This window comes from Furipterus horrens, unplaced genomic scaffold (assembly GCF_987537825.1).
Source record: "Furipterus horrens unplaced genomic scaffold, mFurHor1.1.pri manual_scaffold_3, whole genome shotgun sequence".
In the NCBI taxonomy this organism is placed as follows: domain Eukaryota; kingdom Metazoa; phylum Chordata; class Mammalia; order Chiroptera; family Furipteridae; genus Furipterus; species Furipterus horrens.
Window position 1 is genome coordinate 17,779,758 of NW_028327173.1, and position 20,971 is coordinate 17,800,728.

Below are 20,971 nucleotides of genomic sequence, written 5' to 3' on the forward strand. Positions count from 1 at the left end.
GGGTCCGCGTGTCTCGCTCCTCCCCGGACGGGGCGGGATGTGGGAGTCCCGCCCAGGACGCTCCGGGCGAGGGCAGCTCAAAGGGTTGTAACCGCCTCCTTCCTGCCGTAGGGCCCGGGCCGGGAGGGAGAGTCCCAGCCCAGAAGGGAAGGAGTAGGAGAAGGTGGCGGGTCATGCCCTGGTCACTCCGCGCCACTCTCCTTTGGGACCTGATCCTGAGCGTATTGGGCATCTCTGCCTTCCTGATCCACCTGGGCGCCGACCTCTGGGCCGTGAGCCAATATGTGCTCAGCGGTCACTACCTGTGGGCCGCTCTGGTGTTGACGCTGCTGGGCCTCGCCTCGGTCGTACTGCAAGTCTACAGCTGGGTCTGGCTGCGCGCCGACCCCCCGGGCCTGCACTCGTCGCAGCCCTCGGGCCGCTGCCTGGCGCTGCTGCATCTCCTGCAGCTGGGCTTCTTGTACAGGTGAGCGCTCCGCCCTCGGGAAGAGGGAGGTGGAACGGAGCCCAGGGCTACCTCCTGCCTCTAGGCTACTAGTATAGGCGAGCACCCTGACACGGGAAGCGGGTGGGGAGTTATCCCATGGGCACCCATACTTACAAGTGAGCTTCCCGCTCCTAAAAGAAAGATAACTCGCCTGACAGCCCTCAGAACTCGTCTCGCCCCATCCTGCCTGGCCCAGGTGAGGAAACGGAGGCCCGGAGAAGAGAGGCATGGTTCGGAGTCAGAGTTCTTTCTCTGAGCTTCGGTGTCCTCTGTTAAAAGAGGTAGTAATGTAGGGACAGGTTTGCAGGCGGGCCTGCTTTGAGGAGTGAAGGAAAGAACATCGTGCTTGGCTTCTGATGGATTCTATCGACCGCAAAGACACGCAGACAGACCAGTGTTCCTTTTAGCTGTGGATGGAGGCGGCTGGGGGGCCTTGGGCAAGTCACTTGACCCCTCTAGGTCTCAGTTTACTCATTATTCCAATGGGGATGGCCCTGGTGCCTGCCTCTGTTTGATAAGGATTGAATGAAATGAGACCTGTGAATTGTGTGCAGATGTCAATCAGCTTCATGATCACCTGGTCATCCTGAGAGTTCCAGCTGCCTGCACCCCCGCCCCAGCCCCACAGAGCAGTACTTGTTCCCTCACCCCTGAGTGTCTCTCACCCTTTCTTTCCCAGTTGTATTCTCCCTGAGCATTTCCTCCCTCCCCTACCACCCCACCCCCCTTTTTGACCAAGCAAGAGGACAGAGACGGGTTCTAACTCATCCATGTCCCTGGAGCCAACCAGGGCTGGGCATACATAGGCCTGATCCCTGAAGTCTGCATGGGCTTTGCTCCTTTCTGGAACTGGCAGGGCCCTCTAGAGATGGGGATGTTGGCACCAAGGGGTTAGAGTCTTGCCATAATGTCAGGGATGTGGGCTGGGCTGGGATGGGGTGGCTGGAGCCAGACTCTGCTTTTGAGTCCATTTTTACGGATTCTCCCCAGCTCTTGCCTTGACAACCCCGCATCGAGTGTCCAGGAGTGGGCGAGAGGAGCTCTGAGTGTGGCGGTTTTCCCTGAGAGACTGTGCAGGCATCAGTAAAACTCGGGGTGGGCGTGAACATACTGCCGCCTCGGCAGGCCCTGGTGAGCCCCGAGTCTGCACCTATGTCATGCATCTTCCCTTCTCCAGTGTCTGTGGAGTGGGAGGCAGACAATGTGCTGAGCTTTGGCTTTGAAAACGGGGTCTCTGTTTCTGTCTGTGACTAGGCTGAGGCAGGGCGCTGCCATGGCGTTGGGGAACAGAGGCAGAGGCTCCTGCAGAGGAAGAGCCCCAACCCCAGTTTGCTGGCCTGCTCCCTTACTGTGCTGTCAGGTCCGCCCGGGAGGTCACGGTGCACCTCTGATGAGCGAATTCTCTGTGAGTGAGTGGGCTCACCTCCCGGTAGCCAGCGGAGACCCGTTGTGGGTAGGGGAAGCCTTGGTGTGTCGTCCTCTCCCCACTCATGCTGATGGGTCACCCAGGCCTGTCTGCCCAACCTCTGGACTCTTAACTCTGCCCAGGCCTCCATCCCCACCACTCTGAGGCTCTTGTCCTTTCTCCCTGGCCTGTTACAACAGCCTCTTAAATCGGGGTTTCTGGTCTAGCCCCTCCTACCCTCCCTCCTCTCCATAGCCTGGGAATTCTAAGGCACAATCTCACCTGTGCTCAGAAGCTCTCAGTGGCTCCCCTTCCCCGCAGGATCCTAAGAAGTTCTTAGGCTTGCTAAAACTTGGGAACTAGCACTGTTGGCAATTTTATTGTATGCTTTTGATATTCAAACATCACTGCTTATCAGCTCTTTGTTTTCCCATCTGTAAAATGGGGATATTGTAAGGCAGAAACACGACAGGGTTTGTGATAAACCTGGGACGGTGCAGGGCCAGCAGGAGCATCAGTAGCTATACTTTATCCTCATTTTACAGACGAAGGAACAAGCTCAGTGAGGTTAAGTTGCTTGCCCAGGGCCCCACAGCATGTTAGTGATGAGCTAGGACTGGAGCCTGTCAGCACCTTCCTGAGAAGCAAGGGAAGGAGGAATGCCTCAGGACACTGACCTGGCCCTTGGGTCATCCGTATGTGCCTAGGTGCATGCAAGGGCTGCAGCAAGGGCTGCTGGTGTGGCGGCAGGAGGCGCCCTCCGAGTTTGACTTGGCCTACGCCGACTTCCTCTCGATGGACATCAGCATGCTGCGGCTCTTCGAGACCTTCCTGGAGAAGACGCCCCAGCTCACGCTGGTGCTGGCCATCGCGCTGCAGAGCGGCCAGGTCGAGTACTACCAGTGTGAGTCGTTCTACCAGCAGCTGGCCCCCCCCTTATGGCTTGGGATGGTTTCCCACAACTATCAGAAATGCTTTCACTCTTTTATAAGGACTGCTTAGAAAATAGGAGCACATCCTTTGGTCAGGCAGGCCTGAATTCAAATCTAAACACTAACTATATGAATTTGGACTCAACCTCTCTGAGTATCAGTTTGTTTTCATCTGTAAAACAGGCATAAGTAATCCTTCCTCACAGGCCTGATAAAAGGATTAAGGGAGGTGATGCATATAAAGCCTAGTGCCTGGAGCATAATAAATCTTAATTCTTTTTATTTTTTATTTTTTTTAGGGGGAGGGAGAAAGAGAGGGAAAGAAACATCATTGTGTGGTTGCCTCTTGTGCACCCCGAACTGGGGACCTGGCCCGCAACCCAGGCATGTGCACTGACTGGGAATTGAACTGGTGACCTTTTGGTTTGCAGGCCGGTGTTCGGTCCACTGAGCCACACCAGCCAGGGCTTAACTATAATTTTACTATTTTGAAGAAAACACATAATAGGCAACTTATTGGTCAAGAAGCTGTTTATTGAGCACTTTAATACACGTAAGTTTTTATTGAGCACCTTTGTGCCTGTCCCTGTACGAGGGACGCTGCTGTGAAGAAGGATACCGCCCCTGCCCTACTGGGATAACTGTAAAGCAGGCAGTTACAATGTGCTGAGTGACCTGAAAAGGAAGAGGCAGGTGGCCTTATTAGCCATGGGAGAAGTCTGTACACTGAACAGCTTCGGGAAGGTCTTCTCATATAAAAGGGATGTAACGTGCCAGGGTCACAGACCAGCTGGTGGCCCAGCTAGGACTCCAACTCATGTCTGATTCGAGGTCCAGGGCTCCCCCTTTTCGGCCACACCTCTGCCATTTACCTGTGCTGTAAATGCCACAGCCTCCCGAGGAATCAGTCTCCCCTCTGGCATCACTCACTGTGTGACCTGGTGTCTTTCCTTCTGTGGCCTCAGTTTCCACAGCTGTACGAGATGGAGTTGGACTTGATCTCCAAGGACGCTTTCAGCTTGCTAATTTGAGTTTGTAGTCTTAATTGTAAAACCAATAATAGCAGCCATCATGATTGAATGCCTGCTATTAACTGGGAATTGTGTTCACATTCACAGCCCTGTAGGTTGGTGCTGTGTTTACCTCCATTCTGTACAAGAGGAAAGAGGTACAGAAAGGTGAAGTGATTTGCCCTGGGACACACAGCACTCACTGGGCACACATTTTTGTCTGTCTGAGGGCAGTGGGTGTCTAGGACCAGGGATAAATGAATACAGTCTACACTGTATGTGCATGGGGTGGGGGGAGAAGAGCAAGGGAAGAGACAGACTTTCCCAACTTTTGATTTAGCAGATGTTTATCAGCTGCTTTTATGTGTGAGGTACTGGGCTGCCTGGGGGATCCCAGAGGAGCAGGATCTATTTCCTACCCTGAAGGAGCTCAGAGAAAAGGAAATAGATAATTACTCCAGACGGAAGTGAGTGGGGTGGGGTCCAGATTGGTGGCTCTAGGGGTTACTCAGGTTGGAACTTGCAGGGTAAGGAGGAGTAGGCCAGAAGAAACGGGGCATGTGCTCCCAGCCGACCAATATCGTGGGAAAGGCTTATCCAGGTCAGAGAATGTAGTGTGCTGGACTGACTGGACGAACGCCAGTCCTGCTGAGATCTAGAGTGTGGGGGGCACTTAGAAAGGAAGATGGCCACAGATGTGATTCCAGGCTGGGCGTGGGTTCCTGGCCCATAACAGGGCCCCAGGAAATATCTGTTGAATGGATGTGTTGTCAAGGGGCAGTGGGAAGCATCCTAGAGACAGTTCAGGGCTGTTTCCCTCCCTCCCTGGAAGCCCTGGTGCTTCTAGTCCATGGTGGACAACCATAAACTTCGAGTCTTAGAAAATTAAGACCAGGGCCCAGGCTGAGAGTGGAGTGAGGACACTCCATCCATACAGCCAGGCAGCTTCAGCGGGAGGCCTGCTGCCTCCTCGTGGGGTTTCCAGCTTCTCTTTCTGAAAGGAAAGAGGAACTGGGATTACTGATTTTCAGATCCAGGAAGGGTTACAGGGCTCTCTTAGGTAGAGACAGTGTGGCCAAGCCCCGGGGTGCAGATGAGGGTGTATATGTCACACACCCTCCATCCTTGAAAAACATCACTGTGGTAGCACCCGAAAAGTGAAACTTTGTGGTGAAGGGCAGACCCCATATTTGAATCCCAGGTCTGATTTTGGTTGTGAGAACCATGTTCCCCAGCCGTAGTTTTCCCTTCAACAAATTGGGGGTTCTGAGACCCACCTCAGGGTGGTTATGGGAGTGCCAGGCAGGCTTCCCAGAGCTCAGCTGTTTCCTCTTCCTCTCTTTAGGGGTCGGCATCTGCACGGCCTTTCTTGGCATCTCATGGGCACTGCTTGACTACCACCGGGCCTTGCGCACCTGCCTCCCCTCCAAGCCTGTCCCAGGGCTGGGCTCCTCCGTGATCTACTTCCTGTGGAACCTGCTGCTGCTGTGGCCCCGAGTCCTGGCTGTGGCCCTGTTCTCAGCCCTCTTCCCCCGCTACGTGATTCTGCACTTCTTGGGTCTATGGCTGGTGCTGCTGTTCTGGGTCTGGTTTCAGGGCACCGACTTTATGCCCGATCCCTGCTCTGAGTGGCTGTACCGGGCAACAGTGGCCACCATCCTTTATTTCGCCTGGTTCAATGTGGCTGAGGGTCACACTCGAGGCCGCGCCACCATCCACCTGGTGTTTCTCCTGAGTGACAGTATTCTCTTGGTGGTCACCTGGGTAACTCAAAGTGCCTGGCTGTCCAGTGGGACCCTGCTGCAGATATTGCTGGTGGTAGGTGGCATTAGCTTCCTTTTGGGTCTGGTTCTGCGGCTGGTCTACTACTGCTGGCTGCACCCTCGCCGCCACTGGGAGCCTGCCCAGGTGGATGGGACCCGGAGCCTCCGCTGCCTGGAGTGGAGTCAGCTACCTCAGAACAGGCGCATGGCCCATTTGGCCCAGAATTTTTTCGACAAGGCTTGGGATGAGGCTGCTTTGCCATGGGAGGGAGAGGTAAATGGGGTCCTTTGAGGCAGGGTCAGATCCAGCCAGGGGACAGAAGGATAGATGCAATCAGTCGGTAGAATGCAGAAGATAAGTTAATAATGCTGCTATGGGCCTTGGTTCACTCAACAAGCACTTGTTGCCTCATCTTGCCAGGCACTGAAGACCAGAGTTGAGTAAGACAGAGGCCTCCCTTTAAGGACAAGAATAAGAAGAGAAGGATCAGGCCCTTGGACGGTCAAGGGTCTCAATTATAAAACACTTTGGGAAGAAAGAAGAGATCTCCTTTTCTCTTTCTCCCATTCAGTGTATCTGGTGCCCAAAGCATCGCAGTGTTGGTACTTCCACCTCTAAAACAGTCTGTGGAGGTGCTCTCCCACCCTTCACTCTGCCATCCCGGGCTAGAAGGTCCCAAGACCTCCAGGATGTGTTCTCTAGTTCTTTCTCCCCTGCCCCACCTCAGTCATTCAGTTCATTCACCAAATGTTTACTGAGAGCATTTTATGTGCCAGGAACATCATTCTAGCTTTGGAGCCTAGAACAAGTTCAGCTGCCACCCTTACTGTCTCCGGCTGCTCCGGCTGCTCCGGCTTTGGGAAGCCAGCCATGCCCAGTCGGCCGGCCCCCATCAACCCCTCCAAGGCCTTGGTGCAGCTGGTCCAGCCTCTGCCCCTGCTCTCAAGGGGCTGCCTTTCAACCAAGTGCCTTGTGAACCATGGTCTGGGCCATGGCTCAGCCCTCTTGAGTGTTTTTTATACTTTAGTCAGTGTACTTTCTACCTCAAAGTCGATTGTGAGAGAAGAGAAGGTGTGTGCATGTGTGTTTGCAAGTGAAAGACACATGTGTTTTTGTTGAACAGTATTACTAGGTTATTATTAAAAACTTCTAAAATCCTCCAAACTAGTCGTGTCATTAATTAAATCTGCAGAACTCAAAGCCGCCTGGAAAGAAGGGATCAGGAACACAAAGTCCATTGCTCAAAATGGGCCAAGGCCCTGGGACAGAGAAGGGGGCTGGCTTAGCAGGACTTCTCAACCTTATTTCCTAAGTTTCAGGAGCTGGTGAGCTGGTGTAGGTTGATCGTTCAGGTAGGCACCAGAACCCAGATTTGGACTAACTCGTGCTCTGCTGTTGGGCCTGGCAGGAGTAGCCACAAACACCTTTGGTACCAGGAAATGAGTGCGAGAGCCCAGGAGGTCTTTAGGCTGGGAGCTCAGGGAGGGTTTAGGTGATGAACTGGCTTACAGTGTGTGGAAGTGGGCAATGGTGCCAGGGAGGTGGAACCTTTTGCTGCTACTGGGAGGTCTGTGGTTTGGAGAAACAGGAACAGGAAAAAGGTGCTGGGGACAGAAGAAAACAGTCCCCATTGTGATGGGATTCAGAGTCTTCAGTTCCATTATTCATTCATTCTAGTGTAGACAGACATGCTAATAGGATAAGTAAAACAGTGCGTCAGATAGTGTTAAGTACTAGAAGAAAAAGCAGGGAAGGGGACAGGAAGAGTGAGTGCGTTTTTGTGTGTTGTGTGGGAGTTCACAATTTTATGTAGAATGGCCAGGGAAGGTCTCCCTGAGAAACTAAGCCCTAAGGGAGTTGAGGGAGGACAGCCATACACATGAATTTTATCCCAGACACCAAGTCAGCAGTGACTATGAAGGAGGGCTTGCAGCGGCTATATTGGCCTACAGCCAAGGTGACAGAGGTGAGGGCTGGGAGCAGGGAGAGGCTGTGGGAAGATGATGCTGGTGCATCTTTACACACTTAAAATAGTACAGGCAGAAAGGATTTCCAGGCTTTTGAATTTCATGGACCAGTAAAATGGTCAACATGGTCACCAACTTAATTTTAACAACAAAAAAAAACCACAGTAAAAACTATCACCATCTATCATCATCATCTCTAAAAGAAAGGATGTAATGAACTCAGGAAAAGGACCATTCTTTTAACTGAATACATTTAAACACACACATACACACAAACAACAACAGTGAAATCATTATCATTTTTCTCAACTCATAAGGAATAATAAGGGTTGAGACCCCCAGACAGTGGGCTAAGTGCCCAGCCTAGCCTTGGACATAAGTCCTACGTTTCAGTAAACCAAGTATTTGCTCCATTTACTTTTCCACATTTCTTCCTGTCATTATGTGGTGATGAGGCTCAGAGGAGATGCCAAATATGTCAATGGAAGATGCAAAGTTTTAGGCAATTCCCTATTTTCCCCCGAGAAAACCAAAAAAGATGTTTTTAATTTTTGCCCAAGTTCTCACCCATACTCTAGATGAAATTGTCAAATGATGGCGATATATATGCAGTCAACTCCAAACAATGTATACTGTACTACCTAAAAAGCATTTGTAAATGCACTTGTTTACAGAATCAAGAGCTTTGAAAAGATGAGTGATGCTACATGCCATTAGAAATTTCTTTTGAAGATTCCAATCAATTTTTTTAAAAGATTTTATTTATTTATTTTTAGAGAGGAAGGGAGGAAGAGGGAAGAGAAACATCAATCGATGTGTGAGAAGTACATCGGTCTGTTGCCTCTCACATGCCCCTAATTGGGGACCTGGCCTGTAAGCCAGGCATGTGCCCTGACCGGGAATTGTACCGGCGACCTTTCCGTTTGCAGACTGGCACTCAGTCCACTGATCCACACTAGCCAGGGCTCAATCATTTTTTTAAATGTCAAGAAATTTGTTTCTGAAGAATAAAAACCTCCTGAATGGCCTGCCACCGAAGTTTTTTGAGAAATGTGCAGGTGTTGTTATTGTAGGGGGAAATGAAGATGTTTACTCTTTGGGCTTGAGAAGCAATCAGTACTCTAATATTTGTACTTACGGGCAAGTAAGACTATATATAGCAACTTACAAGTTTGCTTGTTACAGTGTGGTCCAAAATCTGATGAAAAGATTTAATGCCTAGAATGCATGGCAACTCCTTTTCTGGGATCATTATTTTGTGAAAAAATACACCTTGTAGAGTCTGACTTGTATATTGTATAGTACTTGGAAGCTAGAACCAAATTCTGATTTCCTTCATGAAATAAAAGGCAAAACAATTCTTCATTTTTTCAGGCCAATAATGGACAGTCAGACCCAAATCTGAAGAAATGAGAGAAAGTAGTTGCTATGACATGAAATCAGGCCAAATCAAACAAGGTTTGTTGTCAGTTTGTCAGTTTATTGCGTTTGCGTTTTAAACTCAGCACAGCTAAGTTATTCTCTCTGTAATAATTAAATGTCAGCACATTGGACAGCAAATGGAATCTGTTACCATACCAGTCCTAAACTTTAAAAAGCAATATATTTTAGACACAATTAATAAACTTTCCCTTGAAATTTATTTAAAAATATTTATTTCCCCATGTACATATATTTATACCAAAAATGGTTATTTCATCTTTACTTTTTTGGTGAAATTTATGATTCAGTTATTAAAAGAATGCTAAATTTCTAATGAGCTCTTCAGATTTTTATGAAGCCTTACTCAGGATCCTACTCAGCTGGGCAACTGGGCCGATCCTATTCAGAAAAGACACAGGAGCAAACTGTATAGAAAATAAAAACTTTATTTTTTTCAAGTTTACAAGATAGTTCCCATTACATATAACATTATGGTCAAAGACTCTACAGCCACGAATGCCCGCAGTCACATAAATATATCCAACTCAATCAATGCCTTTCCCTGCTAAAGGAGGCATGTGTAATCCGAAGGGTCAGGTTTGGAGAAGTCGTCCTTAATGGGATGGCTCCTGTCAGTGCATTCGGAACTAGCCACTGAGCCTTGCTTGCTAGAGCTGTCTGACTCAGAGAGGAAGAAACAGGGGGCCTGCTGATCGGGGATGGACCAGAACCAGATTTCTCTCATGGTTTGAGAAATTTTAGAATCTCAGAATTCTGATTTGGCTTGTATAGTATGAATCTGGGGAGTTCCAACTTTTGGATGAAAAAGGGAACCAATTCAGTGGTAAGAAATAGAAGCTTGCTGAAGAGGGGCCCTGCTTGCCCCTTCCTGCAGGAGCGAAGGCTGAGACCACCCCTTGGCTGAGACCCTAACTCCCAGGAAGAGGGAGAGTAGCTGCCCCTCTCCTCCTCTCCCCCATGCTTCAGTGGCACTGACACCCATTCAAGGGAAGGAACATCTAGAAGCTCCATATGCTGCAGCTGGAGTTTCCCAGTCGTTCTACTTGGGAGATTCAAAGCCGAGTCCGTGTGACCTGCGAACAAGCTGTGGCACAAGTTCCCTGGGACACTTAACTGTCCGCCCCCCCACCCCAACTCGCAGAGCAGAAGACAGGAACACCCTAAACCAAATAAAAGCATCTAAACCTGGAGCAGTAATCCATCCTCCTGGACACCACCAGCTGCCCCGGGGGGACTGGACAGGGTGATGCTAAGGCACAGTTTTACATTCGGAAGTCAAGCCACCTCCTAAACCCAGGACACACTTGACAACTCCAGATCCCTTACTAGACAGTCCTCACCACGAAGTGTGCAGACCCTTCTTACAGAACCCACAGTCCCCAGCTGGGGGAAGGATTCACCATGTGGCTAAGTTCACGGGACTCTTTCTAGTAAATAGGGTTCCCCTCCTTGATGAAAGGACCCCCAGTGTTCTTGGGCCCTCAGCTTCCAAGAGCTCTTGGTGCTACCCACTTATCTTCCTTTGCAGATCTTTGTGCTGGGGAGAAGGAGAACACAGGGGAAAAGAAGAGCACTGTGTTTCCTGGACAATTCATTTTGGCAAAGAGAAGCCCGGTCCCATTTTCTGCCTGCCCTCTAAAGGATGGTGGCGACAGCTAGAAAAGAGCAAATGCTACTCTGCTCAGAGATCATCCTCTCCTCTCTTGGTCAATTTCAAGTTCCTTTTGCAAACACCTAGGCTGGGCAGTTGGGCCAGGAGGGAAAAGGCCATTGAAAAAGGGGTCCAAGTCATATCCAAGGAATAAAGAGCTTCTCCCAAAGGGCAGGGAGAGGGAGATGTCTGTGTGTAGACCTGTGTGCATAACGGGGGTACCATTCCACAGCCTCACAAGCCTGAAGAAAAGCACCAACCCGGTGGCCTACGTCCAGGGCAGGAAACCAACACTTACACTGCTGGTAGGTGGAGGGCTTGGGGCCTGGAAGAAAAGACCATCCTAGAGCTTTCTAAGATCAATTATCAAGCAAGGCAGAGCAGCACCTGAACAACTGGGTTGAAATCAGACCAAGGCAAGGTCTGCCTCAGACTACATAACCCACTACTCTCACCTCACCAATGGAAACAAGCCCAAAGCAGCAGCCAAGGAATGAGCACTGAATTCAACTCCTCTCCAGAAACCTCTTCCCGAAAATCGTGAGTCCTGAAGCAGTTTCTCAAATCAGTTCTGAAGGAATGTGTACAGCCTTTCTCTGCTGTCTGAGTGACCTGGCCTGGGGAGGAGTCTGACCTCTTGATGCTGCAACATCTCTGGAAATGGGTATGAAGAATCTCTGGGGACAAGCAGGTATAGTGGGGGTTGGTCAAGAATGCCCCCTATTGAGAACCCAGACTACATCTCTCTGAGATGCTTATATAATCACTCCTCACTGCAGCCTGGGAGAGGCTGCACTTCCTCAGCTCCAGGGGAGTTTACCCTTCCTGAGCAGATGCCTAGGTTGGTCGTGGAGGGATGGAGCATCCACAAACACAGGTGGGCTGGAAGATGTTCCTGCATTTGGCCCAGGATTACTTTTCTAGGCATGGAGTAGGGAGTCCAGCAACTTCATTTAAAACAGGAAAGTCTTTCTGGCTTCTGGTTTCCCATTTCAGAATGGGATTTGAGAAGTGGGAAGGGCGTACCATGGGAAAATGGGTTTTGATCAGAGCAATCTCCTCTTTCAGAGAGATCTGGGTAAATATATGCCCATGATACCCTTCATAGGGCTTAAGGGCTTCAAAGGAAGTCAATTACATTTGGTAGTTTTGCCCAAAACGTAGTTATAAGCCTGTTTTTAAACTTAATTTGACTTCCTGGGTCCAAAGCCTAGGGACTGGCCAGAGCTGAAGGGAGGTGTCTGTGAGATACAAAGGGCAGGAGAGGGACAAGAGCCTACACTGATGACGAAGAAGGAAGAGAAGGCAGGATGCACAAGCATCTGGTATGGAAAGAGTGCTTCTCGGCAGCGGGTAAAGGTGGAATTTCCTCTTTCAGAAACCTAAGAAGTGGAAATTCACAGGAAGCCTAGTCCCTTCTCTCCAGTTTGGAGGTAAGCCCCTGGGACATACTCTTTGAATAAAAGAGTCAAGCTAAAGGCTTATTAGCATTTACTGTCTAAGAGGAGTTTCCAGGGTTGTGCCATTTGGTTAAAGGGGAACAGGGATTAGGAAAGGGACTAAGGCTTCCAGGATAGGAAGTACCAAAGTCTAAAGCTAATCAGTGTCTAGTGCCCCACAGTGCAGCAACCTAGGAGATGGAAGAACAGGAGGAAAACCATCCTAGAGAGCAGACCACTGGAGCGGCTCAAGAGGCGCTACTGTCACAGAGAGGTATTTTAGATAGTTCAATTACTATTTTCCAAGGAAACTTTACACACCCCTTTCTTTGCTAGAAAAAGAAAGGAGGGAAAGCCTGCTTTAGAGACCAGACCCTTACCTATACAAATTACATATACATTCACTGGGAATATGTTCTACAGCTAAGGAGATTATAGACTGCAAGAGATGTTACTACCAAAGTTGGCCACGTTTATCCTATCACCACAAGTTAACAGCAGTTCTCAATCAGGTCATGGACGAAGAGTGCAACTCTGCCCCAAGAATTTCCTTTTGTTTTTTGTTTTTTCTTCATTTTCTGAAACAAAATAAACAAAACAAAAACAAACGAACAAAAAAACAGAAGAACTGTAGGTGCAGTGAGTCTATTGTTCTCTCAATCCAATTGTCTCCTGCTTCTGCACAAGGATGAACAGGGCTGCAGCTCACTCTTAGCAAAAACTAAGCTTCATCCCCTGCAGCCGCTGGTTCTGATTGTGTTCTCGCCAGCATTCCATGGAGAGAGTGAGAGAGAGAGTTCCCAGTTGGTTCTGGTCTCTAGCTCCCTTCAGGAGTGAAAAGGAGCTCACGGGGAAGGCTCTTCATTCCAGTTCTTAGAGAAAATCAAGCTCCAAAGCCTGGTGGAGGGACACCAGGTCTCCATGGTTTGTGATCCTCCAGAAAGGCATGTTGTGCTGGAAGAGAGCGGGGATGGCTGGTTAACCCGACTTCTTTTGGGAGGTCGTATTTACCCAAACTCCTTTCTCCACAGACCTCTCCCCAAGGTACTTGGTAATCCTCTCTACTGCTACCCACCTCACGGGGCTGCACAAGGATCAAATAAGTCATATGTCTAAGGACTTTGTATACTATAGAACACTCTACAATGTGAGAGATTTTTATTAGGTTTCAGTGGTAACTGTGCTTTTACGAAAGATATACTTGTTCTAGCTACTATATAGGGTCTTCAGGATCAAATAAAATATCCACAGAAGACATGAGTACTAATATTATATATATTTTTTACAGATGACCCAAATCTTGTCCGTGACCAAGATTCAGGAACATACAAATATGGGAAGTAATTATCCCATTATATAATACAGTCAGAATTATATCCAAAATACTGTGTGCTGTTCTGAAAGCCTTTTAAAGGGCTTTGACAAATCTAAGTGTTAGAAGCCATGTTTTATGAAGCTGAAGGATATTAGCTTTCTGATGGTCTTGTTCAAACTGGGTACAAATTGCCCAGAATTCTGAAGTCCTAGAACAGTTCTTTTGGCCTGTAACTCAGTTTTTTTCTAGCTTGTTGCTCACACATATTTAAGAGGCTTTTAATACATAAAAGAGAAAGCAGACTTGTTATGTTGTGCTCAGGAGTGCCAGATTAGGAACAAGATGCGAAAGGTAGAGAAACAAACTTAAGTTCAATGGAAGGTGAACATCCTAACAGTGTGGACAACACACCTGGGAAGCAGCCTCTTTACGCTTAGGTATGTGCAGACAAGGACTAGAAAGTCTGTCAAAGAGGCTGTAGAAAGGATCCCTCACAGGGTACAGGCTGAACTGCAGAGAGGTTCTAAGGCATTTCCCAACAGGTATATTCTATGGTAGATGATTACAGCATCATCTTAGAGACACTATGCTAATGACGAGTTGTTCTTTATCTCTCTTCTCCCTTCCTCAGACAAAGAAGCACTTACACCTACACCCACTAGTATCTTCCCCAGAGGGCAACAAGCACTTTAGAATCAAAACTCCAAAGATAACATGTGGGAAAAAAAATAAAGGCCCTTGAATTGCTACATCAAGTGGCAAATGAAAACACAATGGCTTAATAAGGACAACTTATCACTATCAATCTCACAGTTCATTAACAGTTGCTGACCGTTTGTATGTTACTGAATGAAGGAAATTAGGAGAGCAGTCCCAGTTGATAACCCACTGCCTCCAAGTTTAAGAAACAGAGTTGCTAGAAGAAAACTGGGGTAGAAGAAAGAACTTCTGTAGATCCATTTAGCATATGAGGAAACTCAAAGAGGATAAGTAAATTGTGCAAATTCACACAGCCAATAAATGATTCAGATTTGGATCTGTGTGATTTTAGATTCCACAGCTAAGACTCTTGCATCTGCCCTTCTGTGTTAAGAAGGGGCAACTGGCCCTGGCTAGTGTGGCTCAGTGAATTGAGTGCTGGCCTGCGAACCAAAGGGTCACTGGTTCGATTCCCAATCAGGGCACATGCCTGGGTTATAGGCCAGATCTCCAGTTGGGGGCGTGTGAAAGGCAACCAATGGATGTTTCTCTCCCTCACTTTCTCCCTCTCTTCCTCTCTCTAAAAAAAAAGTAAAAAATAAAATCCTTAAAAAAAAAAGGACAAAGAATTGCAGTTGGGGGGCGTTTACATCAGAACAATCTTTCCAGGGCTCAGAAACAGAAAGGGCTTTCTCCAAAACAATTCCCCATTGATTGTAATGGTTTTTGAGAATCTGAAGCCTGGAAAAGTGAGAATTATGTGCCTTTTTGTAGCCAAATCTCATGCCCTTCAGCAAGCACTGCCCAAAGTTGAACTGTGTATAGCCGCTGGAGAGGCGATGATCCATCCCAGAGGGCGCTCAGGAGCTGGAGCACCCTTCAGAGATGAGGGAAGGAGACTAGAGCTATGCCCTCACCCCACCAGTAACTAGAAGCAAGATGTAACCCTGGGTAAGGCAGCTTCTGCTGAGGACAGTTCTGGGAGAGGGACTGTGAGCCATTAGCAGCTAAGAGCAGGGGGCTAAGGAAATAAGTGCCTCGGTCCTGCCGGGCGTCTGGGCGGCACACCACAGCACCCTCTACAGAGCATACATTCTCTGGTTAGTCTTCCCAAAACATTACTTCTCTCAGCTAAGACACTGATAACATCTCAGTAAACAATTAGTAATATTTTATGATTCAGTATTACCCTGAATTACAGATTTTTTTGTCTTGTCACTTAAATATAGACTTAATGTATATTATCAGACAATTCAAAGTCTGATGTCCTCCGTAAAACTGAGAAGCCTAACAAAGAGAACTTCTGAATGAAGGCTACTACCTCTCCAAGTAGATAAGGTGATCCAAGGAAGTACACTGAAGGTCAGGTTCAGATTCTCCTTAGAATTTTTTGTTTTCCTTTCCAAAGCATATACAAATGACAGCTTTAGGCCCTGAAATCCCACTCTACATAGGCTGGTAATATGGCTTCAAAAATTTCAGCCTGCAAAATGAGAAGGCATTCCTTGGATTTTAAGCTTTATTCAGTCTGAATAGTAGGTGGATGCTAAAGACATATAATCAGCAATATACACAGAAGGGGACTAGAAAATTAACTGCACTGCTATCGTGAAGATTAAGACTTGTTATAAAATACACCACGAAGAGTCATGAAGTGGGTGAAATGAAGTTTCATCATTGTTTTGTTTCTTAATTTCTTCTACAGATTTCAAATGGAATTGGACAAATTCTGCTTTTTCTCCTGATGTTTTTTTTCTTTAATAGGATTTATCATTTTCTTCTGAATTCCTAGGGCTCCTTTAAAAATTCCAAACAAAACTCCATTTATTGGTTATTAGAATGTATAGGTCAAACTTCAAATTCTGTACCGATGTACCTAAGACACTGCACCTGTGGTGCTTTTGAATATCTACCTGGTGCTTTCTCAACTTCTCCAGATATGTCGGGATGACTGTGTTAATGAATCCTGGCTAACTGGATTAGGGGAATATATTTCACTTTTTCTTCACCTTCAGAAATGAGTTATTTCAGTCTGCAAAAGATTCTTTTTCACTTGTTGCTCATCATTAATTCCTCCAACCGTCAGCTCTTCTCAGCACATTCCTGGCCCACGTGTTAATGTCATTATCCACTTGCTATGGTCCAACCAGGCTTCCTGCCTCCCTCTCCCACTCTTGCTTCCGTAAGCCAGAGCACACGGTTATAGCTTCAAAGTACATTCTAAGCAGATTCAAGTCTAATTTGGAAAGGGAGGAAAACCATTTCTCCAAAAAAGCAATGTAATTATGCCTAAAGGTTATCCTGATCAAGTTATTATTTTAATTTCACATTTCTTAAATTGTTCATGAGGTTGAGCATTTTTCATGTTTATTGGTCATTTGGATATTTTCTTTGTTGTTTTTTTTTAAATTATACTTTATCGATTGTGCTATTATAGTTGTCCTGATTTTTCCCCCTTTGCTCCCTCCACCCAGCACCCCCCACTCCTTCAGGCAATCTCTTCACCATTGTTTATGTGCATGGGTCATGCGTATTAGTTCTTTGGCTCCTCCATTTTCTATACTGTACTTTACATCCCTATTGCTATAACTAGCTATTTGTACTTCTTATTCCTCTCACCTCTTCACCTATTCCCCATCTGGAAACCATCAAAATGCTCTCTGTAACCACGATTCTGCCTCTGTTTTTGTTGGCTTAGTTTGCTTTTTAGATTCAACTGTTGATAGATATGTACTTATTGCCATTTTATTGTTCATAGTTTTGATCATCTTTTTATTAAATAAGTCTCTTTAATATTTCAGATAATAATGGTTTGCTGATGATGAATTCCTTTAGTTTATTTTTATCTGGGAAGCACTTTATCTGTCCTTTGATTCTAAATGATAGCTTTGCTGGGTAAAACAATTTTGGCTGTAGGTGAGTATTTTCTTTTTTGGTGAATTCCTGGCTATTGTCTTTGCCCATTTTTCTATTGGAAATGTGTCTTTCTTCCTTTTGATTTGTATATGATCATTACCTATTTAATCTATTTTCCCCAATTGGTGATTTATTTTTAAATAAAGTAGAAAAAATATCATAATTGAATTATCAAAATTACTTCAAATTCAACTTTTGCAACTGAGTTCAACATTCTGCTATCACAAACTGACATCTAAAAAAAATATTTTTTAAATTTATTTCTACAGAGGAAGGGAGGGAGGGAGGAAGAAAGGCAGAGAAACATCAATGTGTGGTTGCCTCTCGTGGGTACCCAACTAGGGACCCAGACCACAACCCAGGCATGTGCCCTGACTGGGAATCGAACCGTTGATCCTTTGGTTCAAAGGCTGGCGCTCAATCCACTGAGCCACACCAGCCGGGGCCTGTCCTCTTTTTAATGTTCATAAATCTGCCCATACTATCACACTTCTCCTAATCTCCAAAGTAGAATCTTCTATATTATCTTTAACTCTCAGCAGATTCTGTGATTTCTTTCTTCAAAATAAACTACTCTGTCGTTCCCCATGTCTGCCCCCCGCCCCCACGCTGTCTTAGGTAAATCCTTCCTCTCACTTCTCCCTCACAGTGGTGCTATCTAACTGGTCTCCTGGTCTCCAGTATGGAAGAAAACTTTTTTTTTTTTTTCCCTCAAAGGACACTTAATTAACTTTGTTTGGTACTGACATCAGGTAAGAGACCATGAGCTGTGTGAATTCCAAAGAAAATATAAGTTTTACATGTTTTTAAACATGTGAAAGAAACCCGATGATAGTATCCTTTAAAAAATGTAGACATACAGGACAATAAAAGCATCTCGAGGCATAGAATTATAAAATCAAAGAATTTTCAAGCAAGTTGAACAGATTTTATAATCAAAACTATTCATTTTACTGATGAAAATACAGGAACCCAGAGAGATTGAAGGATATATCTAATTATTATATATTTATATACTTAAAAATTATTGTATATTATAAAATACAGGCAAGTATTTTATATAAAGAAATATTTTAAAATCATTTTATTTCATTTTATTAATGGTACAAAATCCCTTTTGCTTTTATTAATGATATTTTAGGGGAGGGCTACATGAATGTGCATTATTATTTTTAAACATCTCAGATTATTACTTTTTGATACAATGATCCAAAAGTTGAGTTCTAAGTTCAGCTTACCTTGACACATGGTTATTTAAAAAATAAATAAATAAATAACTCTCAATGTTATCCAATACTCACTTTTCAATTCCATTCACTTATTCAAGTTTTTATTGAAAATTAGTTAGTAAATTTCTACCTTTTTTATTGTCAGATTATTGTTCTTGGCAACTGAAAGGTAATATATTTTACAAATTTAAAAAAGTGTTTGGCCCTGGCTGGTGTGTCTCAGTGGACTGACCACTGGCCTGTGAACCAAACGGCTGCCGGTTGGATTTCCAGTCAGGGCACAGGTTGTGGGCCAGGTTCCCGTCTGGGAGGGGAGCAAGGCAACCACACAATGATGTTCCCCTCTCTGTCTCCCTCCCTTCCCCTATCTCTAAAAATAAATAAAATATTAAAAGAAATAAGTGTTTCAATCCCAATGAAATGCTTCATTTTAAAGTGATGACTTAAAAATTTGCCTTCAAATATGGAGTTATGAGAATTTTATGGATGATATACTTATATCTATTTCAAAAATAAAATTAAATGATTAGTTTTTTAAAAAGGCACTGTCCTCCATGATGAAGATGGAAGACAGGGCCCATATCAGGTTTAATGATGGGGGTCCCTGTAGCAGGGTTCAAAGAGTTTAAGATTTCTGAATGGCAGTGGGGAGAGGAAGAAGGAGGATCTAACAACTTATAGAAAAGACTCCATTTGGGGAAAAAGTGACCCTCTTTCTTAAAGAAAAATGGGAGAGGAAGCAGAAATGGGAAACAACACTGTAAATGCACAAAAGACTGCTAAGATTTCTGAGTCTAACCATTTTTCTAATTGCTCAATGCATTCCCACATAGACTATTGCCTTTACCGTGGTTATACCTGTTTTGCTGCAATTTCTTCGTCTCGTCCATCTCCAATCACTACGTAGGTGACTTTCTTTCCAAACCTTGACACAATTCTCTCAAAGCAGCTCTCTTTACCTAATGAGAGAAAGCAATTTGCTATTAGGATACTCCACCCTACCCTTTTTCCAATGCCAAAGCAAAGGGATACTTCTAGGTTTACCTGCCTGTGCTTAGACAAAATAAGTGGCAGCCCCCGTAGTTCGCTTGGTGGGAGTAGTGGTGGCAGCTAGAGATCCAGGAGGCCCCTTGGATCTATAAATGGGAGGCCAAGTGGCCTAGGCAGTGTGAGAACTGTGCACACAACCTCCTTTTTCCACATCTCCTGTATTTTACAGCTCACAAAGCAATTTTCAAGTGACTCTTTATTTAATTCTCAAAATAATCCAGTGGGATGGATTTTAACAGATGAAATGAGACCAGTGACTTACTGCAGATCCAAATAAGCTTATAGCTAGACTTTGGGCTCCTGACTCCAAATCTAGGCTCTGGACACTGTGCCATGATGAACAGATATTTCTGAGGGGAAAGTATTTTAGTGTAGGAAAAAGAAGTGGGAGCATAAGGCCCCGATTTCTTGTTAGTAATAAAAAATAGACAAATAGCCATTTTCCCTCCAATTCTTCACTTTCCAGAAACAGTCCTAGACATGGGCCTTATGTCTTTCAGCAGGTGAGGAGTCCCAGAGTACCAATGAATATGGCAGTAATATCTGTCATATCTGGAATTTTTTCATTATTATACTTTATAAATGCAACTGAGGTACTCTATCACTGAACCTGACCTTGGGAAATGGTTGATTTCAATCCACTGCAAACTGTTTTTAGATATATGGCAACGTATCAAAATTCAAATCCCATCTGGAACCTACATCTAAAATATGAACAGATGATAGTGCTTTTTACTTGCAGAAATAAATAAAAATGAAATTATTTCCATTGCTTTTCCTTCGCCATCTCTTATGCTTTATTTCCCTGGGTCTGCCACCTTCTTAAGTTAAGCAAGGTCCTAACTCTGCTTCCTTTTTCATCCTGCTCCAATAGCCTTATCCTTTCCTTTTGTCAGACCCAGTGACTTAACACCAGGGTTCCCGTGTGAGTTTAAAAGGCACCTCTTCCTCAAGGCACTTGACTGCCATTTATTGGAAAATTGTTGTAATAAACATACAAATTCCCAAATCTAAGATGACCATATCACAACTGACAAGAACCTACATACCCATACTCAGAAGTCCTGCTTGGTAGAGCCTAACTAAAAGTAGGTCATGGTGGGTAGTCATGTCTTAGGTCTGCAGCTTCCTTGACAAAGGCCAATCTTTAACTTTGAAATTGTCTAGTGTCTGTGCACCTAAGAAGATAACATACCTCTGAAATGTTAAGAGTAATCATCTTTTCCAGACCCCTCAAAGGCATGATGACCAGCACCAGAACATGAGACCACACTGTTATCTTGTCCACATACCATCTCTATGTTCTGTAAATGTTAACTATCCTGCACCCACCAATCTAAAAGAAGTATGGGTCTCTCTGTTTTGCTTTTTATCTAATCTTAGAGATATCCCTGCTTTGCTTTCTCCAGCCTCCCTAATTTAAGACCAGTGGATTTCATGTAATCCCTTAAATCTCCTTCTTTGATTTTAATACATAAAATAAGCTGCTGCAAAACTGCCATTCTCTGGAGCAATCTCAATCTGTTGAGGTTTTGCTTCCTGGCCATTGTTGTTAAGTTTGGCTCAAATAAACTCTTACAAGACTTTTTCTTAGGCTGGGCATAATTTTGTCAACATGCCTCAAGATCCAAACATTTCAATATCAGAGAGCCCCAAAACTGAGT

General features: G+C 45.4%; 2 protein-coding genes across 5 annotated transcripts in view; one reads left to right on the plus strand and one right to left on the minus strand.

Moving 5' to 3' along the window:
* The first annotated feature begins 65 nt into the window (after positions 1 to 65).
* On the plus strand, positions 66 to 6,439 carry XKR8 (XK related 8). The gene is made up of 3 exons (XM_090268907.1): positions 66 to 466; positions 2,600 to 2,796; positions 5,180 to 6,439. Exons 1-3 carry the CDS (start codon positions 174 to 176, stop codon positions 5,887 to 5,889), a joined length of 1,200 nt encoding a protein of 399 aa, XP_090125033.1. The 5' UTR covers positions 66 to 173; the 3' UTR covers positions 5,890 to 6,439.
* The window catches only part of EYA3 (EYA transcriptional coactivator and phosphatase 3), a 98,971-nt gene continuing 82,152 nt past the window's right edge, over positions 4,153 to 20,971 (minus strand). For 2 of the 4 annotated variants that reach the window (XM_090268905.1, XM_090268903.1), the window contains 2 exons: positions 19,116 to 19,216; positions 4,153 to 4,828 (listed from right to left, as the gene is read on the minus strand). In XM_090268905.1, the coding sequence (XP_090125031.1) occupies positions 4,712 to 4,828; positions 19,116 to 19,216 (218 nt within the window). In that variant the 3' untranslated portion in view covers positions 4,153 to 4,711. Of the gene's footprint in view, positions 4,829 to 9,415; positions 13,053 to 19,115; positions 19,217 to 20,971 lie in introns of those variants that run through there. The other 2 variants (XM_090268906.1, XM_090268904.1) reach the window with 1 other exon arrangement.